This window comes from Hypanus sabinus, chromosome 29 (assembly GCF_030144855.1).
Source record: "Hypanus sabinus isolate sHypSab1 chromosome 29, sHypSab1.hap1, whole genome shotgun sequence".
NCBI lineage: Eukaryota > Metazoa > Chordata > Chondrichthyes > Myliobatiformes > Dasyatidae > Hypanus > Hypanus sabinus.
In genome coordinates this window covers 38,047,514-38,073,741 of record NC_082734.1, presented here as the reverse complement: position 1 = coordinate 38,073,741, position 26,228 = coordinate 38,047,514, and the positions used below count along the sequence as shown (strand labels likewise).

The 26,228-nt window shown below is 45.9% G+C and overlaps 1 protein-coding gene across 1 annotated transcript in view; it reads right to left on the bottom strand.

The window, feature by feature from the left end:
* Window positions 1-24,984, bottom strand: part of LOC132382815 (gastrula zinc finger protein XlCGF26.1-like) — a 60,804-nt gene extending 35,820 nt beyond the window's left edge. The window contains exons 1-2 of the mRNA XM_059953270.1: window positions 24,678-24,984; window positions 13,967-15,468 (exon numbers count right to left, since the gene is read on the bottom strand). Of these exons, the coding sequence (XP_059809253.1) occupies window positions 13,967-14,977 (1,011 nt within the window). The 5' untranslated portion in view covers window positions 14,978-15,468; window positions 24,678-24,984. The remainder of the gene's footprint in view (window positions 1-13,966; window positions 15,469-24,677) is intronic.
* Between the last annotated feature and the right edge of the window lie 1,244 nt (window positions 24,985-26,228).

The following is a 26,228-nucleotide window of genomic DNA, read 5'->3' as shown; positions in this document are numbered from 1 at the left end:
GAACAGCCAGAGGACCTATAACATGGGTAGGACGAGTGACCAGGTTCTTCATAGGGAGTTAGGTGCTGTTAAAGGGCAGGACCTCCATGGTTGTAATCTCAGGATTGCTACCCATGCCATGTGCTACTGAGGCTAGAACTAGGAATATTAGACTGTTTAATACGGCTTAGGAGTTGGTTTAGGAGGGAGGAGATCAGATTTTTGGATCATTGGGCTGTCTTCCAGGGAAGGTGGGACACGTACAGAAGTGACTGGTTGCATCTGAGCTGGAAGGGGACTACTATCTTAGCAGTAAGGTTTGTTAATGGTGTGCAGTAGGGTTTAAATTAGAGTTGCAGGGGGATGGGAACCAGAGTGGCAGGACAGTAGGTGGAGAGGTTATGGAGGCAGATGTTGGTAAGACTTCAGACAATGTTAGGAATCAAAAATTTGAGCATGGTGTGACTAATGTCCTGAGATCCCTATATTGAAATGCAAGAAGCACCTTTGGAAAGGTGGATCAAATTGCTGAAGATAAGGTAGCTGGTTTACAAACAGGCATTAAGCAGTGAGGAGAGACTGTTGGTAGCACAAACCTGCAGCCAACAGGATGAGTTCAAATGGAAGACGGACGAATACGAAAAAGGTGAATACTGAGGTGTTGTATCTGAATGCACATAGTATACAGAATAAGGCAGATGAACTTGCAGCACTTGCAGAGTGGCATGATGTTGAAGGCATCACTGAATCATTGCTGAAAGATTATAGCCTAAATGTCCAAGGATACGCATTGGATTGTAAGGAGAGGCAGGAAGACGGTGTTGCTCTACTGATTTTTAAAAAATGAAATCAAATCATTAGAAAGAGGTTGGAAGATGTTGAATTGTTGTGGATACAGCTAAGGAACTGCAAGGATAAAAAGACTCTTATGGGAGTTGTATATAGGATTCCAACCAGTATTGAGGATATAGCCTACAAATTACACCAGGTGATAGAAAATGCAGTTGGTGCTGGATCTCAGGAGGGGAATTTCTAGAATACCTATGAGATGGCTTTTAGAGCAGCTTGTGGTTGAGCCCACCAGGGAATCAGCTATTCTAGATTGGGTGTATCAGTATTACACTGGAGTAAAAGGAGTTACAGAGACATGAGAGAGGAGTTGGTCAGAAATTATAGGAAAAGAACACAGGCAGAGATTATGTCAGAACAGTAATGGCTGGGATTTCTGGAAGCAATTCAGAAGGCACAAGATATATACATCCCAAAGAGGAAGAAGTGTTCTGAAGGCAAGATGACAACTGTGGCTAACAAGAGAAGTCAAAGCGAAAGAGAGAGCATATAATAGAGCAAAAACTACTGGGAAGTTAGAGGATTGGGAAGATTTTAAAAAAATAGCAAAAGACAATTTAAAAAGTCATTAAGAAAGTAAAGATGGAATATAAAAGTAAGCTAAGGAACAATATTAAAGAGGATAGCAAAAGTTTCTTCAGATGCCTAAGTGTAAAAGTGAGGTGAGAGTGGATATTGGACTGCTGGAAAATTATGCTGGAGAGGTAGAATGGGGAACAATGAAAAAGCGCATAAATTGTATAAGTATTTTTGCATCAGTCTTCACTGTGGAAGACAATAGCAGTATGGTGCGAGTTCCAGGTGTCAGGCAGCATGAAGTATATTAAGTTAACAAAACTATAGAAAGTTATTGTAAAACTGAAAGGCCTGAACATAGGTAAGTCACCTGGACCAGAAGGTGTACACCCCAGAGTTCTGAAGGAGGTGGGTGAAGAAACTGCGGAGGCATTAGTAATGATCTTCAAGAATCAGTGAACTCTGGAAGACTGGAAAATTGCAAATATCACTCCACTGTTCAAGAAGGGAGAGAGGCAAAAGAAAGGAAATTATAGGCCAGTTAGTCTGACCTCAGTGCTTGGGAAGATTCTAATAATAAGAATGGGGTCTCAGGGTACTTGAAGGCGCATCATAAAATAGGCTATAGTCAGTGTGGTTTCCTCAAGGGAAAATCTTGCCTGGCAAATCTGTTGGAATTATTTGAAGAAATAACAAGCAGCATAGACAAAGGGGAATCTGTTGATGTTGGGTTCTTGTAATTTCAGAAGGCCTTTGCCAAGGTGCCACACATGAGGCTGCATTGAAGGCGCAAGTCCATGGTATTTCAGGAAAGATTCTAGCAAGGATAAAGCAGTGGCTGATTGGCAGGAGGGAAAGAGTGGAAATAAAGGAAGCCTTTTCAGACTATTTGTCAGTGATTCGTAGTGTTCCACAGGAGTCTGTGGTGGGACCGAGATTCTTTTCTGTTATATGCCAATGATTTGGATGATGAAATTGATGGATTTGCTGTAAAGTTTGTAGATGATACTAAGGTAGGTGGAGGGGAGGTAGTTTTGACGAAGCAGAGAGTCTACAGAAGGACAGGCAAATTAGGAGAATGAGAATATAAATGGGCAAAGAATGGCAGATTGAATAAAGTGTTGGGAAGTGTATGGTCATGAACTTTTGAAGAAGAAATGAAAGGTTGGACTGTTTTCTAAATGGAGAGAAAATATAACAATCTGAGGCACAAAGGGACTTGGAAGTCCTTGTGAAGGATTCCCGAAAGGTTAATTTGCAGAATGACTCTGTGGTGGTGAAGGCAAATGCAATGTTAGTATTCATTTCAAGAGGACTAGAATATAAAAGCAAGGATGTAATGTTGAGACTGTATGAGGCATTGTATGATTGTATGAGGCTTCATGGAGTACTGTGAGCTGTTTTAGGCCCCTTAGACAGGATGTGCTGAAACTGGAAAGGGTTCACAAAAATGATTCCTGGATTGAATGGCTTGTCATATGAAGAGCGTTTGATGGCTCTGGGCCTGTATTCACTAGAATTCAGAATGAAGGATGACCTGATTGAAAACTAACAAATGGTGAAAGACCTTGATAGAATGGATGTGGAGAAAATGTTTCCTCTGCTTGGAGAGTCTAAGCGTCAGAATAGAGGGATGTTTAGAATGAAGATGAGGAATTTCATTAGCCAAAAAGTGGTGAATCTGTGGAATTCTTTGCCACAAACAGCTGTGGAGGCCAAGACTTTTATGTATATTTAGGGCAGATGTTCACAGATTCTTGATTGGTCAGAGAATGAAGGGATACAGGAAGAAGGTAGGACATTGGGGCTGAGATGAACATTGGATCAGCCATGATGAAATGATAGATCAAACTCGATGGGCCAAATGATCTGATCCTGCTCCTGCTCCCTTATCTTCTGGTTTTATGCAAGTGTCCTAGTGAGTGGGGAGAGCAGAAGGGGGACAGGGATTAAAGAAGGTCCCAGAGGTTGAGTGTATAGTGGCCCTGCTGGAGATAGGGTAAAGATCAGGGGAATGGGAAAGGTGGATATGACTGGGAGGATGAGAGGTTACAGGAGTCACCCAGAGATGGTAGGAGGAGATGTCAGCTGGGAGATAGTGGGAAGGGAGATTTTGAAGGGAAATTAAGTTAAGGACAATGGGGGAAGGGTATGTCACAGAGAATGGGAGACATGGGAAAAGAGGGTGATAGTCAGAGTGGGGCGACCAGAGGTGGGAAAGACCGAGATGGGAGGACAGAATGGGAAATCCCAGAGATGGGCAGGATGGTGAAGATGGTCTCATGGAAGCTGGATTTAGAGGCAGAGTTGGCATGCCAATAGTGGGAAGGGGGATAAAGAAGGCGAAGAAGGTGCAGCAGGGAAGAAATCATTTGTCCCAAAAACCAGAGTGGTAGAGGAGGGGCATCTCAGAGACTTAACGGAGAGGACTGGGTCAAAAGGGATGACCCAGAGAGATGGGAGTAGGGGAAGGTTGTGGCTCAGAACTGGGGTTTGGGGAATGGGGCTTGCCAGAGAAGGGGGTGGGATAAGGGTGGAGTGGAATGGATTTGAAAGAGACGGGGGTGGTTGATCAGGTGGGGACTTCGCAGAGATGGAGTAGGATGTCGTGGTGAAGAGAAAGAGGTTTCCAGAGATGTGTGTGAGTGGCGGCGGGGGGGTGGGGGTTGTAAGGAATGGCAAAGGTGCTCAAAAAGAAACAGGTGTGAAGGAGATGGTGTCCCAGAACCATGTGCAGGAGGGGAAAAGGACACCCAAGAAATGGGAGCATGGAGCACCGGGGAAAGGAGACATCTTAGAGATGTGTGAAGGATGGAGAGGTTACTAGCGATGGGTGTGGAGTGGTGGAAGGGTACCCCAGAAATGGCAGGAGTGTTGTCCCAGAATCAGGTTTGGGGGTTGTGGGAAGAGATGTATGAGACACGCGGGCTGGGTTGTGCCAGAGACACGTCCAGGTTCTCTTTGCTATGAGTGGTGTGGTATCCATCTAGATGTTATCTAGCAATCAAAGATTGATGGTATTCCAGTGCTGATGAACTGACATTCAGAGCCAAACTGATGAGTTGTTGTGCTTGAGATTACCATAGACAAATGCTTTGCCCTTTGTACTCTGTAAAAGGTTTACAAAAATATCAATGGGTAAAAGGTCAGCATGCCTCATGATATAGTTTTAGTCTCCAAGCTGATCTCTGACATCACACTGTTACTGTGAGACTTGAGCTAAGAGAAAAAATCCTCAACTTTAATCTTGTCATAGTTCAGGCATCTGGATTTAGCATCAAATTCCTCCCTGTCTGTTTCTATCTGTGATTTGGCTCAGTGTGTATCTGTCCGTTCCTATAGCTTAACCATTCTGGACACGTCTCACTGCCCAACCAGGAGCACATGGCTGCTCCTGGACACTTCCTGATCACCGTGACCCTGAGGTGACTGATGCTGGGGTACTCAAAAAGGTGATATGTTGAGGAACTGGACCCAGTTGCACCCAGCGCTCTCTTTTAGGCCTTAGGCTCAACTATTCCCGCTAGCTACTGAAGTATATACATCAGCTGGTTCTTGCCATAAGACATCTTAATGTTCCACTTCGATTGGTAGAAAACTATTTGGTTTTTCAAAACCAGTGGGAGGGTGAACAGCCAGTGGTTGTGGTGCACATAGGTACCAACCATATGGGTGAAAAATGGGATGAGGACTTACAAGGTGAATTTGGGGAGTTAGGAGATAAACTAAAAAGTAGGACCACAGAGGTAATAATCTCTGGATTACTACCAGTGCCACATGCTAGTCAGAGTAGAAACAGAGTATTTCAGATGAATACGTGGCTTGAACAATGGTGCAAGGGGGAGGGATTCAAATTTCTGTGGCATTGGAACCAGTTCTGGGGGAGGTGGGACCGGTATAAACAGGATGGTCTGCACCTGGGCTGGATTGGAACCAATGTCCTTGGGGGAGTGTTTGCTACGGCTGTTCAGGAGGATTTAAACTAGTGTGGCAGGGGATGGGAACAAGTGCAGAGAGACAGAGGGGTGCAAAATGAGTGTAGAAGTAAAAAATAGTACGGTGAAAAGTAAAAGTGGCAGGCAGGCAAATCCAGGGCAAAAATCAAAAAGGGCCACTTTTCAACATAATTGTATAAGGGCTAAGAGTGTTGTAAAAACAAGCCTGAAGACTTTGTGTGTCAATGCAAGGAGCATTCATAACAAGGTGGATGAATTGAATGTTCAGATAGTTATTAATAAATATGATATAGTTGGGATCACAGAGACATGGCTTCAGGGTGACCAAGGATGGGAGCTCAACATCCATGAATATTCAGGAGGGATTCAATATTCAATATTCAGGAGGGATAGACAGGAAAGAAAAGGAGGTGGGGTAGCATTGCTGGTTAGAGAGGAGATTAATGCAATAGAAAGGAAGGATATTAGCCTGGAGGATGTGGAATCGATATGGGTAGAGCTGCATAACACTAAGGGGCAGAAAACGCAGGTGGGAGTTGTGTACAGGCCACCTAACAGTAGTAGTGAGGTTGGAGATGGCATTAAACAGGAAATTAGAAATGCATGCAATAAAGGAACAGTAGTTATAATGGGTGACTTCAATCTACATATAGATTGGGTGAACCAAATTGGTAAGGGTGCTGAGGAAGAGGATTTCTTGGAATGTATGTGGGATAGTTTTCTGAACCAACATGTCGAGGAACCAACTAGAGAGCAGGCCATTCTAGATAGGGTATTGAGCAATGAGGAAGGGTTAGTTAACAATCTTGTTGTAAGAGTAAGAGTGACCATAATATGATGGAATTCTTCATTAAGATGGAGAGTGATATAGTTAATTCAGAAACAAAGGTTCTGAACTTAAAGAAGGGTAACTTTGAAGGTATGAGACGTGAATTAGCTAAGATAGACCGGCAAATGATACTTAAAGGGTTGACGGTGGATATGCAATGGCAAGCATTTAAAGATTGCATGGATGAACTACAATTGTTCATCCCAGTTTGGCAAAAGAATAAACCAGGGAAGGTAGTGCACCTGTGGCTGACAAGGGAAATTAGGGATAGTATCAAGTCCAAAGAAGAAACATATAAATTAGCAAAAAAACAAGCGGCACACCTGAGGACTGGGAGAAATTCAGAGACCAGCAGAGGAGGACAAAGGGCTTAATTAGGAAAGGAAAAAAAGATTATGAGAGAAAGCTGGCAGGGAACTTAAAAACTGACTGTAAAAGCTTTTATAGATATGTGAAAAGAAAAAGATTGGTCAAGACAAATGTAGGTCCCTTACAGTCAGAAACAGGTGAATTGATAATAGGGAACAAGGACATTGCAGACCAATTGAATAACTACTTTGGTTCTGTCTTCACTAAGGAAGACATAAATAATCTTCCGGAAATAGTAAGGGACCGAGGGTCTAGTGAGATGGAGGAACTGAGGGAAATACATGTTAGTAGGGATGCGGTGTTAGGTAAATTGAAGGGATTAAAGGCGGATAAATCCCCAGGGCCAGATGGTCTGCATCCCAGAGTGCTTAAGGAAGTAGCCCAAGAAATAGTGGATGCATTAGTGATAATTTTTCAAAACTCCTTAGATTCTGGATTAGTTCCTGAGGATTGGAGGGTGGCTAATGTAACCCTGCATTTTAAAAAAGGAGGGAGAGAGAAACCGGGGAATTATAGACCAGTTAGTCTGACATCGGTGGTGGGGTAAATGCTAGATTTGGTTATCAAAGATGTGGTAACAGCACGTTTGGAAAGAGGTGAAATCATCGGACAAAGTCAGCATAGATTTGTGAAAGGAAAATTATGTCTGATGAATCTTATAGAATTTTTGAAGATGTAACTAGTAGAGTGGATAGGGGAGAGCCAGTGGATGTGATATATTTAGATTTTCAAAAGGCTTTTGACAAGGTCCCACACAGGAGATTAATGTGCAAGCTTAAAGCACATGGTATTGGGGGTATGGTATTGATGTGGATAGAGAGTTGTTTGGCAGACGGGAAGCAAAGAGTGGGAGTAAATGGGACTTTTTCAGAATGGCAGGCAGTGACTAGTGGGGTACCGCAAGGCTCAGTGCTGGGACCCCAGATGTTTACAATATATATTAATGATTTAGACGAGGGAATTAAATGCAGCATCTCCAAGTTTGTGGATGACAGGAAGCTGGGCGGCAGTGTTAGCTGTGAGGAGGATGCAGGGTGACTTGGATAGGTTAGGTGAGTGGGCAAATTCATGGCAGATGCAATTTAATGTGGATAAATGTGAGGTTATCCACTTTGGTTGCAAGAACAGGAAAACAGATTATTATCTGAATGGTGGCCGATTAGGAAAAGGGGAGGTGCAACGAGACCTGGGTGTAATTGTACACCAGTCATTGAAGGTGGGCATGCAGGTACAGCAGGTGGTGAAAAAGGCAAATGGTATGTTCGCATTCATAGCAAAAGGATTTGAGTACAGGAGCAGGGAGGTTCTACTGCAGTTGTACAAGGCCTTGGTGAGACCGCACCTAGAATATTGTGTGCAGTTTTGGTCCCTAATCTGAGGAAAGACATTCTTGCCATGGAGGGAGTACAGAGAAGGTTCAGCAGATTGATTCCTGGGTTGGCAGGATTTTCACATGAAGAAAGACTGGATCGACTAGGCTTATACTCACTGGAATTTAGAAGATTGAAGGGGGATCTTATTAAAACATAAAACTCTAAAGGGATTGGACAGGCTAGATGCAGGAAGATTGTTTCCGATGTTGGGGAAGTCCAGAACGAGAGGTCACAGTTTAAGGATAAAGGGGAAGCTTTTTAGGACCCCGAGATGAGGGAAAACTTCTTCACACAGAGAGTGGTGAATCTGTGGAATTCTCTGCTACAGGAAACGGTTGAGGCCGGTTCATTGGCTATATTTAAGAGGAAGTTAGATATGGCCCTTGTGGCTAAAGGGATCGGGGGTATGGAGTGAAAGCAGGTACAGGGTTCTAAGTTGGATGATCAGCCATGATCATACTGAATGGCGGTGCAGGCTCAAAGGGCCGAATGGTCTACTCCTGCACCTATTTTCTATGTTTCTATTTATCTACTTAACTTGAAGATACATTGTATGTCCTTCATGCCTGATAAATTCACATTCATAATTTTTGTACAAATCCCAAATCCTTAGGTTTCGACAGGAAGATCTCAGCTGTTCCTGGAAAGACCAGCGTACACATTTCCGGAGCCTTTTGTCTATTGAAACTATACACGCCTTTGGGCACAACTTTTGACACTCTGTACCCTTGCATTTGACAAGGTACATTTTAAGCTCAGAGATTTCAGGGTAAAAACTGCATTGAAAGCATTTACAACTATTGGGTCCCCCACCAAATGGTACCAATTCAGTCAATATTTTTAAAGAGAATTCAGTTGCCAGTTTAACACAGCAAGCTTCCACAATCAACATATGCAATTTCAACAGGCATTCTTTCTGTCAACAGTCAAGTTCAACATAATTTTTTGCTCTGTCACTCAGTATCCAAATGCTGCCACTGTGTCATTCATCGCCACAACTGTTGTTTCTCTGCTTCTTGTCATATCCTCATACTTCCCACTGTCCAGAGACTGAAATTCTGCCGTGTGCACTCCCAGCTTACTGTTCCACTTTGTTTTTGACTTTAGAGTACAGTGGTGTATTATAATAACAGCTGTGTGAGACACGCCCTTTAGAAGTGAAAATGGCCCATAACATTGAAATAACCAGGGAATAAGATGGTAAACTAACAATGTCATTCTTCCTTGGCCCAAATTTAAAGGACAAACATATCTTTCTTCAGTCTGCAGAAAATCATGCAAGAAATTGAAGGGAAATCTTTTCACCAACAGAGTGGTGACTGTTTGGAACCCATCACCACAGGGACAGAGAGAGGTGAACAGCAGGGTAGAATTTAAAAAGACTATTGTGGGCAGGGAACAGCTGACTGTTTACTCTTTTCTATAGAGAATTCTAGTTAACTACCAATATCAGTCTTCTTTGGCCCAGAGATCTGGGGGACAAACAACATTTCAGACATAACTGCATTCAGCTCATCTTCTTCTACTTCTTCTTCAGGAAATTCATGGGAAAACTCTTCACCTACAGAGTGGGGACTGCTTGGAACCCATCACCACAGGGAGAGTGAGAGGTGAACAGCAGGGAAGGATTAAAAAGAACTGTCATGGAACAAAAACACTAGCAGGGACCTCCTGGGCAGAGTTGATTCCCTAATTTGGAAGTCAGAGAATCAGAACAAGGGTGCTGCAGGAGCCATTTTGATTTTTTTTCTTCTCACCGGGGTAAAAGAGGTGGGACTGCGCAGGCTTGTGATGTCAGGCAGTGAAGCGTGGAAGATTTGAAAAGGGCACAGTTTTATACAGCGGGCAGTGGAGTGAGCCAGGAGTAGAGTGCAGGCTTAAGGGCTTTGGCTCAACAGGCTTAGGTGGAAATGGGCGAGGCAAGGTAGGTTTAGGTTTCAGTTTTACCTGTTATTTGAAGACAGGGGGAATTATGAGTGTGAGGGCAGCTTGTTGTTCTCGGAGTTGGATGTGGGAGTCTCCTAGCCTCCTAGACGTCCACATCTGCACCAGGTGCACTGAGCTGCAGCTCCTAAGGGACTGTGTTAGGGAACTGGAGCTTCAGTTTGATGACCTTCGTCTGGTCAGGGAGAGTGAGGAGTTGATAGAGAGGAGTTACAGGCAGGTGGTTACACTAGGGCCACGGGAGGGAGACAAGTGTGTCACGGTTAGGAGAGGGAATGGGAAGAGTCAGGTACTAGAGAGTACCCCAGTGGCTGTACCCCTTGACAATAAGTACTCCTGTTTGAGTACTGTTGGGGGGATCAGCCTGCCTGGGGGAAGCAACAGTGGCTGTGCCTCTGACACAGAGTCCAGCCCTGTAGCTCAGAATGGTAGGGAAAGGAAGAGGAAGGCAGTAGTGATAGGGTACTCGATAGTTAGGGGATCAGATAGGCGATTCTGTGGATACAGTCAGGAGACCCGGATGGTAGTTTGCCTCCCTGTTGGCAGGGTCCAGGATGTTTCTGCTCGCATCCAAGATATCCTAAAGTTGGAGGGTGAGGAGCCAGAGGTCGTGGTACATATAGGTACCAATGATATAGGTAGGAAAAGGGAAGAGCTCCTGAAAGGAGAATATAGGGAGTTGAGAAAGATCACAAAGGTAGTAATCTCGGGATTACTGCCTGTGCTACATGACAGTGAGAGTAGGAATGGAATGAGGTGGAGGATAAATGTTTGGCTGAGGGATTGGAGCAAGGAGCAGGGATTCAAGTTTCTGGATCATTGGGACCTCTTTTGGAGCAGGTGTTACCTGTACACAAAGGACTGGTTGCACTTGAATCCTAGGGGGGCCAATACCCTGGCGGGGAGATTTGCTAAGGCTGCTGGTGAGACTTTAAACTAGAATGTTTGGGAGGTGGGAATTAAATTGAAGAGACTAGGAGAGAGGAGGTTAGTTCACAAATAGAGAAAGCTTGTAGACAGTGTGTGAGGGAGGATAGGCAGGTGATAAAGAAGGAGAGCGCTCAGACCGAAGATGTAGGGGAGAAGGAAGAAGTTAGTAAAGTCGTTTGTACCGTTAGGGATAAACAGAGAGTAAGAGGTGGAGAATTTCTTAAATATATTTATTTTAATGCTAGGAGCATTGTAAGAAAGGTGGATGAGCTTAGAGCATGGATTGATACCTGGAAATTTGATGTAGCTATTAGTGTAACATGGTTGCAGGAGGGGTGTGATTGGCAACTAATTATTCCTGGATTTCATTGCTTCAGGTGTGATAGAATCGGAGGGGCAAGGGGGGAGGTGTTGCATTGCTTGTCAGAGAAAATATTACAGTGGTGCTTTGGCAGAATAAATTAGAGGGCTCGTCTAGGGAGGCTATTTGGGTGAAGTTGAGGAATGGGAAAGGTGCAGTAACACTTATAGGGGTGTATTATAGACCACCTAATGGGGAGAGAGAATTGGAAGAGTTAGCAGATACTTGTAGTAAGCACAAGGTTGTGATTGTGGGAGATTTTAATTTTCCACACGTAGACTGAGAAGCCCATTCTATAAAAGGGCTGGATGGTTACGAGTTTGTAAAATGTGTGCAGGATAGTTTTTTTGCAGCAATACATAGAGGTACCAACTAGAGAAGGAGCAGTGTTGAATCTCCTGTTGGGGAATGAGATATGTCAGGTGACGGAGGTATGTGTTGGGGAGCACTTCGGGTCCAATGATCACAATGACATTAGTTTCAATATAATTACAGAGAACCAGGGACCCAGGGTTGAGATTTTTGATTGGAGAAAGGCTAACATTGAGGAGATGCAAAAGGATTTAGGAGTGGATTGGGACAATTTGTCTTATGAGAAGGATGTAATACATAAATGGAGGTCATTTAAAGGTGAAATTTTGAGGGTACACAATCTTTATGTTCCTGTTAGGTTGAAAGGAAAGGTTAAAAGTTTGAGAGAGTCATGGTTTTCAAGGGATATTGGAAACTTGGTTTAGAAAAAGAGAGAGATCTACAATATAGGCAGCCTGGAGTAAATGAGGTGCTCAAAGAATATAAAGATTGTAAAAAGGATCTTAAGAAAGAAATTAGAAAAGCTAAAAGATATGAGGTTGCTTTGGCAAATAAGGTGAAAATAAATCCAAATGGTTTCTACAGTTATATTAATAGCAATAGGATACTGAGGGATAAAATTGGTCCCTTAGAGAATCAGAGTGGACAGCTATGTGTGGAGCCAATAGAGATGGGGGAGATTTTCAACAATTTCTTTTCTTCAGTATTCACTAAGGAGAAGGATATTGAATTGTGTAAGAGAAACAAGTAGGATAGTTATGAAAACTATGATGATTAAAGAAGAGTACATACCGGTACTTTTAAAGAATATAGAAGTGGATAAGTCTCTGGTTCCTGATAGGATATTTCCTAGGACCTTGAGGGAAGTTAGTGTAGAAATAGCAGGGGCTCTGACAGAAATATTTCAAATGTCATTAAAAACAGGGATAGTGCCGGATGATTAGCGTATTGCTCATGTGGTTCCATTATTTAAAAAGGGTTCTAAGAGTAAACCTAGCAATTATCAGCCTGTAAGTTTGACGTCAGTGGTGGGTAAATTAATGGATGGAGATTAGAGATGGTATATATAATTATCTGGATAGACAGGTTCTGATTAGGAACAGTCAACATGGATTTGTGCGTGGAAGGTCATGTTTGACTAATCTTATTGAACTTTTTGAAGAGGTTACTTCCTAGTTGACGAGGGTAAAGCAGTGTATGTTGTCTATATGGTCTTCAATAAGGCCTTTGACAAGGTTCCACACAGAGGATTAGTTAGCAATGTTCAATCGTTAGGTATTAATATTGAAGTAGTAAAATGGATTCAGCAATGGCTGGATGGGAGATGCCAGAGAGTAGTGGTGGATAACTGTTTGTCAGGTTGGAGGCCGCTGACTAGTGGTGTGCCTCAGGGATCTGTACTAGGTCCAATGTTGTTTGTCATCTACATTAATGATCTGGATGATGGGGTGGTAAATTGGATTATTAAGTATACAGATGATACTAAGATCGGTGGCATTGTGGATAATGAAGTAGTGAGGTGCTATATTTTGGTAGGACTAATCAAAATAGGACATACATGGTAAGTGGTAGATACCTTGATGAATGCAGTAGAACAGAGTGATCTATGAATAATGGTGCATAGTTCCCTGAAGGTGAAATCTCATGTGGATAGGGTGGTGAAGAAAGCTTTTGGTATGCTGCTTTATAAATCAGGGCATTGAGTGAAAATTGTAAAAGGCATTGGTGAGGCCAAATTTGGAGTATTGTATACAGTTCTGGTCACTGAATTATAGGAAAGATGTCAACAAAATATAATGTTACCTGGGTTTCAGCACCTAAGTTACATGGAAAAGTTCAACAAGTTAGGTCTTTATTTTTTGGAGTGTAGAAGGTTGAGGGGGGACTTTATAGAGGTATTTAAAATTATGAGGGGAATAGATAGAGTTGACGTGGATAGGCTTTTTCCATTGAGAGTAGGGGATATTCAAACAAGAGGATATGAGTTGAGAATTAGGGGGCAAAAGTTTAGGGGTAACACGAGGGGGACCTTCTTTAGAGTAGTAGCTGTGTGGAACGAGCTTCCAGTAGAAGTAGTAGAGGCAGGTTCGATATTGTCATTTAAAAAAAAATTGATAGGTGTATGGACAGGAAAGGAATGGAGGTTTCGGGCTGACTGCAGGTCGTTGGGACTAGGTGAGAATAAGCATTCAGCACGGACTAGAAGGGCCAAGATGGCCTGTTTCCATGCTGTAATTGTTATATGGTTATATATGGTTAATGTGTACTGGATGTGTTGCAAGTCCACTGAGTACCTGAGACAAAGTTTAAAATAAAACTGATTTATTTGTCACAGATTCAGAATATTAAACTGCAGTCTCATTAAATGTGAAGAAACATTAAATGAGAAGAAACTCCTCCCAGTCCCAGCGACCAGGGTGCAGAACTGGATGTGATGAGCAGCAATAATAATTACCGAGTTTGACACCAACTCTGACAGCACTTGTGAACTTGCCTCTGGATTTGGTAACTGTGATGGTTAATTATCCAGCATGCAGTTTATTTAAACTTTTCCCCCAGTGTGAACTCCATAGTGCTTCCGAAGGTTGGATGAATGATTGAACCCCTTCCCACATTCAGAGCAGGTGAATGGGCTCTCCACAGTGTGAACTTGATAGTGTGCCACAAGGTTGCATGACTGAGAAAATCCCTTCCCACATTCCGAACAGGTGAATGGCCTCTCTCCAGTGTGAACTCGCTGATGTTGCTTAAGGTAAGACGATCGAATGAATCCCTTCCCACAGACTGAGCAGGTGAATGGTTTCTCCCCAGTGTGAACTCGCTGGTGCGCCAGTAAGTTAGATAACTGAGTGAATCCCTTCCCACAGTCTGAGCAGGTGAATGGTCTCTCTCCAGTGTGAACTCGCTGATGCTCCTTCAGGTGAAATGAGTGACTGAATCCCTTCCCACAATGTGAGCAGGAGAATGGCTTCTCCCTGGTGTGAACTCGCTGGTGTGCCAGTAGGTTAGATAACTGAGTGAATCCCTTCCCACAGTCTGGACACGTGAATGGTTTCTCCCCAGTGTGAACTCGCTGGTGTGCCTGGAGGTTAGGTAACTGAGTGAATCCTTTCCCGCAGTCTGAGCAGGTGAATGGCCTTTCTCCAGTGTGAACTCGCTGGTGTATCTTCAGTTGAGATGACTGAGTGAATCCCTTCCCACATTCAGAGCAGGTGAATGGCCTCTCCGCAGTGTGAACTTGATAATGCACCACAAGGTTGCATGACTGAGAAAATCCCTTCCCACATTCAGAGCAGGTGAATGGCCTCTCACCACTGTGAACTCGCAGATGTTGCTTCAGGTAAGATGATCGAGTGAATCCCTTCCCACAGTCAGAGCAGGTGAATGGTCTCTCCCTGGTGTGAACTTGCTGATGTTCCTTCAGGTGAGATGAGTGAATGAATCCCTTCCCACAGTCTGAGCAGATGAACGGCCTCTCCACAGTGTGAAATTGCTGGTGTCTCTGTAGGTCAGATGATCGATTGAATCCCTTCCCACAGTCGAAGCAGGTAAACATCATTTCCCCAGTGTAAACCAACTGCTGTGTCTGTAAGGATAACAGATTGAATCCCACAGTCTGAGCTGGTGAACAGTCTCTCTGCTGTGTGTACTCACTAATGTGTCTGAGTGAATAACTTCCCAGTCTGAATGGACGAACAGCCTCTCCCCATCGAAAACTTGCTCATGTGTCAGCAGATCAGACTATTAAATAAATCTCTTCCCATACATGAAACAATTACTTTCCTTGTCAACTCACTGGTGTGTCTGTGGATCAACTGAGTGAATGAATCTCTTCCTAGACAGGGAACAAGTGTACGGCCTCTCACTGCTGTGAAATTTCTGTTGTATGATCAGCTTGGATGATACAATAAATCACTTCCTGCAAACAGATCAACAAGTGCTGGTGTGTTCTCAGCACCCCGGTTCCAGTGGACTCACTGAGGTCAAACTGAAAACTTAATTTCAGACACAAAGCACATTTCCAGCTGGGATGAGACACTTCTTCATCTCCTAGGATCAACAACAGAAATATCGGTGTTACAAAGGAAATATCTGGTCACTCCTTAAATACCTGGACAGAGACATTAGAACTGACATGCTGTGTTTGGCATTCTGTTAAGCAGATTGTCATTTCCAACCTGTAAAAAGATTTGCAAAAGGCATCAATGGGTGAAGGACGGCATTTCAGATGAGATCATTTTAGTCTCAATAATGACGTCTGACATCACCCTGTTACAGCGAGATTCAACCCAAGTTGGAGGAACAACTTCTGATCTAACTGATTTACCATCTAGTTTTCTGTTTTTCTGCCTGTATCAGAATGGACCATTCCTGCCTGTCTTCAGTCTGTGACATGGCTCAGTTCGTCTCTCTCTCCATTAGTAATACTTCCACCACACACTCTACAAAGAGCACTTGATATTACTCAGCTTATCCTGGAAACCTTGTGATGATTTTGACTAACACCACCCCCCAACCACAGGACTGATGGTGGTGAATTCATCGATGGTAATTCAAATGAACACGAAGAGGAGGGCAGTTAGCTGTCTGGTGATGTGAAACCTGCATGTCACTTGTTGCCCAGGAGAAAGGTGTTTAATATCATTATGTACCCAGAGATAATCTTCTCAAACTAAATTTGGAAGCATTTTGTTGTTTTTTTTCCCTGCAGCACTAACTGACATTTTCATTGACTGGAAGGTAAACATATTGATTTAGTTATAAAAGGCAAGACAGTGTAGTTTGAAGAGAAAACATGAGGAAATCTGCAGATGCTGGAAATTCAAACAACACACACAAAATGCTGGTGGAACACAGCAGGCCAGGCAGCATCTATAGGGAGAAGCGCTGTCGACGTTTCGGGCCAAGACCCTTCATCAGGGCTAACTGAAAGGAAATATATTAAGAGATTTGAAAGTAGTGGGGGGGAGGGGGAAATGCAAAATGATAGGAGAAGTCCGGAGAGGGGTGGGATGAAGCTGAGAGCTGGAAAGGTGATTAGCGAAAGTGATAGCAAGCTGGAGAAGGGAAAGGATCATGGGACGGGAGGCCTCGGGAGAAAGAAAGTTGAGGGGGGGGGGGGGGAAGCACCACAGGGAGATGGAGAACAGGCAGAGTGATGGGCAGAGAGAGAGAAAAACCAACAACTAAATATGTCAGGGATGGAGTAGGAAGGGGAGAAGGCGCATTAACGCAAGTTAACGGGAGGCCTTGGAATCCCACTACCAAGCACTTCTTTCCCTCCCCACCTCTTTCTGCTTTCCACAGGGATCGCTCCCTACGTGACTCCCTTGTCCACTCATCCCCCCCATCCCTTCCCACCGATCTCCCTCCTGGCATTTGTAAGCAGAACAAGTGCTACACCTGCCCTTACACTTCCTCCCTCACCACCATTCAGGGCCCCAGACAGTCCTTCCAGGTGAGGCGACACTTCACCTGTGAGTCGGCTGGTGTGATATACTGCGTCCGGTGCTCCCGGTGTGGCCTTTTATATATTGGTGAGACCCGACACAGACTGGGAGACCGTTTCACTGAACACCTACGCTCGGTCCGCCAGAGAAAGCAGGATCTCCCAGTGGCCACACATTTTAATTCCACATCCCATTCCCATTCTGATATGTCTATCCATGGCCTCCTCTACTGTCAAAATGAATCCAAACTCAGGTTGGAAGAACAACACCTTATATACTGGCTGGGTAGTCTCCAACCTGATGCTATGAACATTGACTTCTCTAAATTCCATTAATGCCTCTCCTCCCCTTCTTACCCCATCCCTAACATATTTAGTTGTTTGCCTGTTCTCCATCTCCCCCCCCCCACCACCTTTCTTTCTCACGAGGCCTCCCGTCCCATGATCCTTTCCCTTCTCCAGCTCGGTATCACTTATGCCAATCACCTTTCCAGCTCTTAGCTTCAACCCACCCCCTCCTGTCTTCTCCTATCATTTCGTATTTCCCCCTCCCCCCACTACTTTCAAATCTCTTATTATCTTTCCTTTCAGTTAGTCCTAATGAAGGGTCTCGGCCTGAAATGTCAACAGTGCTTCTCCTTATAGATGCTGCCTGGCCTGCTGTGTTCCACCCGCATTTTGTGTGTGCAGTTTGAAGAGATTTTGTATCAAGTAAACTATAAATGTAAATGTACCGTGGAGAGCATTCTGACAGGCTGCATCACTGTCTGGTTTGAGGGCGGGGGGGGGGGGGAGATTGGGGGCTACAGCACAGGATCGAAAAAAGCTGCAGAGGGTTGTAAATTTAGTCATCTCCATGTTGGGTGCTAGCCTACAAAGTATCCAGGACATTGTCAAGAAGTGGTCTCTCAGAAAGGCAGTGTCCATTATTAAGGACCTCCAGCACCCAGGACATGCCCTTTTCTCACTTCAGGTAGGAGGTACAGGAGCCTGAAGGTACGCACTCAGTGATTCAGAAGCAGCTTCTTCCCCTCTGCCATCCGATTCCTAAATGGACATTGAACCCTTGGATACTACCTCACTTTTTCCTGTTTTTTGCATTATTTTTAATCTATTCAATATACATACAATGTATAAAGTATACTGAATAAGATTCTAATTTATTATTATTTTTTTCTTCTATATTGTGGTGACCCACTTTCTGCGCAGGTGAACCGGCTCACAAATAGCCAGCGCGTGGGGAGAGACTTTGGTAATGCACCTCTGACGTCATTTCCGCCTGGAGAGGGCGGGCGCTAGGGATTAAATGCCAGCACCTCTAAGTTTGAATAAACTCGTCTCGAAACGACTTACCGACTGCGTGTCGTCTCTAGCTCTGTATGTAGTACATCGCTACATTGGTGATCCCGACGTTCCAAATGGGATTTGGAGCAAAGATGACCGACTCTTCATCTGTTCAAGCAGTTTCGCTAAAACTGCCGACTTTCTGGACGCTGCGACCACGCGTGTGGTTTAGCCAAGCAGAAGCCCAGTTCCAGATTCGGCAGATATCCTCTGATTCTATGCATTACTACCACGTGGTGAGCGCCCTTGACCAGGAGACGGCCGCCCAGGTTGAGGATTTCATACAGTCGCTCCCGGAAGAAGGCAAATATGAAGCATTCAAAGCGCTGCTCATTGGGACCTTTGGCCTCTCACAGCGTGAGCGGGGTGCCCGCCTGCTTTACCTGGACAGTTTGGGAGACAAACTGCCGTCAGCACTGATGAACGAGATGCTGTCCCTGGCTGACAGACACAGGCCCTGCCTCATGTTCGAGCAAGCGTTCCTAGGGCAACTGTCTGAGGACATATATCTGCTGCTGGCCGACGCAGATTTCAGTGACCCCCGGAAGGTGGCGGCCCAGGCAGATGTGCTGTAGAAAGCCAAGAGGGAGAGAGTGGCGTCAGTCGGTCAGATTACCAGGCCATGCGCCCAACAGCAGACCAGTCCAGGCCTGGCAGGGGGGCGCACACAACACAGAGGCAGGAGTGAGGAGGCCAGTGAACAGTGGTGTTTCTACCACCAGCGGTGGGGCACAAAAGCCCACCGTTGTCGCCCACCCTGCAAGGGCCAGGGACAGCTGTCGCTAATGACTATGGCAGCTGGCCACCAGGACAGCCTCTTGTATGTCTGGGACAAACGGTCGGAACGCCGATTCTTGGTCGACACCGGAGCGGAAATCAGCGTCTTGCCCCCGATGGGGTACGACACCTGCAACAGGAAGCCAGGACCCACCCTGAGGGCCGCAAACGGCAGCACGATACACAGTGCAGCTGCAGTTCAGCGCCAGCCGGTTGATGTGGGACTTCACACTGGCCGCGGTGGCCCAACCACTCCTGGGGGGGGAATTCTTGCGAGCTCACAGCTTGCTGGTCGACTTGCAAGGGAAAAGACTGTACATGCCGAGACTTTCCAGACATTCTCCCTGGGTGAAGCAAAGCTGCAGGCCCTACACCTGGACTCCATCATGCTGTCAGACAATGAATTCACCAGAATCTTAGCAGACTTTCCATTGATTCTGGCACCGCAGTTCACGGCAGCCATGCCCAGACACGGGGTACAGCACCACATCCCGACCCAGGGACCACCCCTCCACGCCCGCGCACGTAGGCACCCCCTGGAAAAGCTCCGCCTGGCGAAGGAGGAGTTCAAGAGGATGGAGGAATTGGAGATTGTACAGAGGTCCGACAGCCCAAGGGCCTCCCCGCTGCACATGGTGCCCAAATCAGCCAGGGGTTGGAGACCATGTGGCGACTACCGCAGACTGAACTGGGCTACAACTCCAGACCGCTACTCCATGCCGCACATACAGGACTTTGCAGCAAACCTGCATGGGGCAAGAATCTTTTCCAAAGTAGACCTCGTCCGGGGATACCATCAAATCCCGATGCACCCTGAAGACAACCCCAAAACAGCACTCATCACCCCGTTTGGCCTGTTCGACTTCCTCCGAATGCCGTTCGGCCTTAAGAATGCCGCACAAACGTTCCAGCAGCTAATGGATGCGGTGGGACGTGACCTGGACTTTGCATTCATCTACTTGGACGACATCCTTATAGCCAACAGTAGTCGCCAGGAGCATCTGTCAGCTCATCAAGGTGCGCTGGCAACCCCTGGCGTTCTTCAGCAAGCACCTATGGCCACCCAAACTCAAGTACAGTGCTTTCGACCAGGAGCTGTTGGTACTGTATCTGGCAATCCAGCATTTCAGGTACTTATTAGAAGGCAGGCCGTTCACCACGTTCACGGACCACAAACTGTTGACCTTCGTGTTTACGAAGGTGTCCAATCCCTGGTCGGCTCGCCAGCAGCGACATCTGTCCTACATCTCCGAGTACACAACAGACATCTAGCATGTCTCGGGAAAGGACAACGTCATGGCAGACACACTCTCCAGACCAGCTGTCCAGGCCCTGTCCCTGGGGGTGGACTATGCAGCACTGGCGGAGGCGCAGCAGGCAGATGACGAGATGCCCAGCTACAGGACCGCAGTCTCAGGTCTGCAGCTGCAGGACTTTCTCGTAGGTGAGAGGACCCTCCTGTGCGATGTGGCTACCGGCCAACCTCACCCCATCGTCCCGGCAGCCTGGAGGCAGCGAGTTTTCGTCTCCATACACAGTTTGGTGCACCCATCTATCAGGCCAGCCGTCCAGCTGGTCTCCAGCTAGTTCGCGTGGCACGGACTTCGCAAGCAGGTCAGTGAATGGGCCAGAATGTGCGCGCAATGCCGAACAGCCAAGGTGCAGCAGCACACTAAAGCCCCACTGCAGCAGTTTGAACCCACCCATTGGAGGTTCGACCACATTCATGTGGATATCGTGGGCCCCCTACCAGTGTCCCGAGGAGCACGGTATCCACTAACTACGGTAGACCGGTTCGCGAGGTGGCCAGCGGCGGTCCCGCTCATCAACACATTTGCCCATTCCTGCGCCCGAGCACTGATTGCAACCTGGATAGCACGTTTTGGGGTACCAGCCCACATTACATCCGACAGAGGCGCCCAGTTCACCTCCAGCCTGAGGTCGGCTGTGGCCAGCCTGCTGGGAATGCAGCTACACCACACTACTGCCTACAGTCAAACAGACTAGTGCAGCACTTCCACTGTCACTTGAAGTCGGTTCTCATGGCCCGCCTGAGAGGACCTAACTGGATGAACGAGCTTCCTTGGGTCCTGCTTGGAATTCGCACAGTGCCCAAAGTGGATCTGCATGCCTTGTCGGCCGAGTTGGTGTACAACTGGCCGTCCCAGGTGAGTTCATACCAGCCCCAAGGGGGCAAGAGGAAGAACCTGCAGCAGTCCTGGACAGACTACTTGAAAGGCTCGGCAACCTGGCCCCCGTACCAACTTCACAGCACGGACGGACCCCAACCCATGTACCCAAAGACCTGCAGGACTGCAGGTTTGTGTTTGTACGAAGGGGCAGACACCGGGCACCACTACAGCGACTGTACAAGGGGCCATTCAAGGTGATCAATAACAACGGGTCCACGTACGTTCCGGACATTGGGGGGAAAGAGGACGTTTTCACGGTGGACCAACTCAAACCAGCCCATGTGGACTTGGCGCAGCCGGTCGAAGTTCACGCACCACGTGCAGAGGCAGACCTCCCAAACAGAGGCTAATCCAGACTGTGGATATTGGGGGGGTTTATCGCCGGTTCTGGGAGGAGCTTATGTGGCGACCCACTTTCTGCGCAGGAGAACCAGCTCACAAATAGCCAGCGCACGGGGAGAGACTTTGGTAATGCACCTCTGACGTCGTTTCCGCCCCGACGGGCGCTAGGGATTAAATGCCAGCGCCGTGAAGTTTGAATAAACTCATCTCGAAACGGCTTACCGACTGCGTGCCGTCTCTAGCTCTGTATGTAGTACATCGCTACAATGTTATGTATTACATTGAACTGCTATTAAGTTAATAAATTTCACGTTACATGCCAGTGATAATAACCTTGATTCTGATTCTTCATCTTAGATTAATTCACAAGTATATTTTGTTCTGAATTCCTAATCCTTGGATTTAAATAGCTGGAGTTCGGCATGGTCTGACAGATCCATCCGTTCCCACTCTTTCTGCCTGCACATCCAAACACACTCTATGGACTACTGGTAAAAATGTCAGAATTATCCCCCATGGCTGCCACTATAGTAAACCCCACAAAAGCCAACAATAGACTGTCTTTCAAGACGGTGAATCCTCATAACGTGACAGGCTCTGATGGAGTACCTGGCAGGGGTCTGAAAACCAACTGGAAGGGTGTTCAAAGACATTTTCAATCTCTCATTGCTACAGATAGAGGTTCTGACCTGCTTCAAAAAGGTCAATTCCTTTCTCAGCAAGTAACTGGAGTCACTGGAATTTATCTATCGCTACAATAAGTCTATAGCAGATGAGACCTCATTGGCAGTTCACATGGCCTTAGACCGCATGGACAATACTAATACTTATGCCAGGATGGTGTTTACTGACTACAGCTCAGCGTTTCGCACAATCATTCCTAAGGTTCTGAACAAAAAGCTCTAAAACCCGGGCATTTGAAACTCCCTCAGCAACTGGATCCTCAGCTTCCTCACCAGAAGATCAGAATCTGTGTGGATCACAAATAATTTCTCCACCTCAATAATAATCAACACTGGTGCACCTCAAGGTTGTGTGCTTAGCCCACTCCCCTACTCTGTACATACATGACTGTGTGGCTAGGCACAGTTCAAATACTATCTCTCAATTAACTGATGATACAACTATTTTTGGTAGAATTTCAGATGGTGTTGAGTGTATAGGTGCAAGATATAGCAGTGGTGTCACAGTAACAACCTTGCACTCAACGTCAGTAAGACCAGATTGCACACTTCAAAAAGGGTAAGTCGAGGGTCACACACCAGTCCAAATAGAGGTAGACTGGAAAGAGTGAGAAATTGGAAGTTACTGAGTGTCAACATCTCTGAGAATCTATCCTGTATTCAACAAACTGAGGTACCTATAAAGAAGGAACAACAGTGGCTATATTTCATTAAACACACACGAAATGCTGGGGAATGCAGCAGGCCAGGCAGCATCTATAGGGAGAAGCACTGTCAACATTTCTGGCCGAGACCCTTCATCAGGACTAACTGAAAGGAAAGATAGTAAGAGATTTGAAAGTAGGAGGGGGAGGGGAAAATGCAAAACGATAGGAGAAGACCGGAGGGGGTGGGGTGGAGCTGAGAGCCGGAAAGGTGATTGGCAAAAGGGATATAGAGCTGGAGAAGGGAAAGGATCATGGGATGGGAGCACCAGAGGGAGATGGAGAACAGACAGAGCAATAGGCAGAAAGAGAAAAAAAAAAGGAGGGGGGAAAATACTAAATTTACCAGGGATGGGATAAGGAGAGGAGGAGGGGCATTAATGGAAGTTAGAGAAATCAATGTTCATGCCATCAGGTTGGAGGCTACCCAGCCAGTATATAAGGTTTTGTTCCTCCAACCTGAATGTGGCTTCATCTTGACAGTAGAAGAGGCCATGGATAGACATATCAGAATGGGAATGGGACGTGGAATTAAAATGTGTGGCCACTGGGAAATCCTGCTTTCTCTGGTGGACAGAGCGTAGGTGTTCAGCAAATCGGTCTCCCATTATGCATCGGGTCTCACCAATATATAAAAGGCCACACTTTTGGACGCAGTATACCACACCAGCCGACTCACAGGTGAAGTGTTGCTTCACCTGGAAGGTTGACAGTAGAGGAGGCTGTGGATAGACCTATCAGAATGGGAATGGGGCATGGAATTAAAATGTGTGGCCACTGGGAGATCATGTTTTCTCTGGCGGACAGAGAGTTGGTGTTCAGCGAAATGGTCTCCCAGTCTGTGTCGGGTCTTACCACTGCCTCCAAGCTGATGGCATGAAAGATGAAGCTACACTCAGGTTGGAGGAACACCACCTTATATACCGGCTGGGTAGACTCCAACCTGATGGCATGAACATTGACTTCTCTAACTTCTGTTAATGCCCCTCCTTCCCTCCTTACCCCATCCCTGGTATATTTAGTTATTTTCCCCCTTTTTTTACTCTCTTTCTGCCCATTACTCTGTCTGTTCTCCATCTCCCTCTGGTGCTCCCCTCCCTTCTTTCTCCCTAGGCCTCCCATCCCATGATCCTTTCCCTTCTCCAACTCTGTATCCCTTTTGCCAATCACCTTTCCGGCTCTCAGCTTCACCACACCCCCTCTGGTCTTCTATCATTTTGCATTTTCCCTTCCCCCTCCTACTTTCAAATCTCTTAATATCTTTCCTTTCAGTTAGTCCTAACAAAGGGTCTCCGCCAGAAACGTCGACAGTGCTTCTTCCTATAGATGCTGCCTGGCCTGCTGCATTCCACCAGGATTTTGTGTGTGTTGCTTGAATTTCCAGCATCTGCCGATTTCCTCGTCTTGGCTATATTTCATTAGGAGTTTGAGGAGATTTGGTATGTCAGCAATGACACTTCTAAATTTCTACATGGAGCGCCTTCTAATTAACGCACCGTCGTTTGGTATGGGGGTGGGGGCTACTGCATAGGATGGAAAGAAACTGCAAAAAATTGTAAATTCAGTCAGCTCCATCATGGGCGCCAGCATCCAGGACATCTTCAAGCAGCCCCCATCACTTAAGGGCTCTGTTCTAATTGCTGCCATCAGGAAGTACAACCACTCTCAACGATTTTGGAACACCTTCTTCCCCCTTATCATTTGATTTCTGAACGGACATTAAACCCTTACACTACTTGTTTAATTAACTATATAAATATATACTTACTGCAATTTGTTTTTTATTAACACACTGTATTGTTCCGCTGCCGCAAAGACAACAAATTTCACGACATTACCGATGATATTAAACCGAATTCCGAACGAGAGCCGTCACGGTCCCGGCGTTGCGCATGCGCTATGCAAATTGCGCCACGTCTTCGCTCATTCGCGAACCCCTGTGGGGATGTGGCTGAAAGAGAAGGAGAGGGCCGGAATGTCCTGAGGTGCGGCTCCACAGTGTGTCCGGAGCTCGGAACAATTGTCCCGCAGTCGTGGTGTGAACCCCGCTTCCACGTCCCGCCGATCCACTGAGCGCATGCGTGAGTTTAGAAACTGACTTGTAACCACTACACATGCGCATTTGATCACTGGTAACCAATTTTGAAGCGTGGGCATGCCAGGCACTGGTCTCAAAAACAGACCAATGTTTGTATGTGGGAAACTCGAAAAGCTATTTTAACGCAGCAAACTCCCACATACAATATACTTAAGGTCAACAGGCAATGGAATCTTGGAACTATTGTCAAAGTCCAACTCACAAATGCAAATATAAAACACGAGATTCTGCAGATGCTGGAAATAAACTGTAAAGCAAGAGCCAAAAAGTGCTGCAGGAACTCAGCAGGTCAGGCAGCATCTAAGCAGAGTTGTAAACAACACTTTATTCCTCTTTAGTGCCTGATTCACTGAGTTCATCCAGCATTTGAGACCATAAGATATAGGAGCAGAATTCAGCCATTTGGCCCGTCGAGTCTGCATCACTATTTCATCATGGCTGATCCAAGTTTCCTCTCAGCCCCAATCTCCTGCCTTCCCCAGTATCCCTTCATACCCTGATCAATCACGAATCTGTCAACCTCTGCCTTAAATATACTGTACATGAAGACTTAGCCACTTTCTGGCTAAAGAAATACCTCCTCATCTCTGTTCTAAAAGTACACCCCTCTATTCTGAGGGTGTGTCAATGGTCTTAGATGCTCCCGCCACAGGAAATACCATCTCCATATCTACTCTATCAAGGCAGACATCCCACCTCTCCCTGAAGTTCCGGGAGTCTCCCGCATATTGATAGTGACTCCCTGACACCCACAAATTATATACAATATCCCAAAAATTGATTTTTTTGAGATTGAGCGAGCAAGAGAGAGAGCGCCATGGCAGTGTTCCATAAAACGTACTTCACCCCAGACTACACTAAAGTGTACCCCTGCCTAATAGGAGTCAACAATAATGACAGTGTTGCTGGCTGCACTGTTTGCAAAAGTGACTTTTCTATTGCTCACGGTGGGTTAAAATGTGAAAGACATGTTGAGGTGAGCTTAACAGGGGTCATTCGTTCATTAGCATAGCTAACATTATTTAAACTAGCTGGCTAGCTGCTAAGGAGCTTCTCTATTGCAGACATCCCAGCTTCCCGGAAGTCTCCCACAAATTGATGGTGCTACCTCCCTGAAATGAGTTTTTGCAGGCTGTCAAGACCTCTCCGAATTTGATAGTTCACCCCTCATTCTTCTGAATCCAGTGAATACAAGCCCAGAGCCATCAAATACTCTTCATA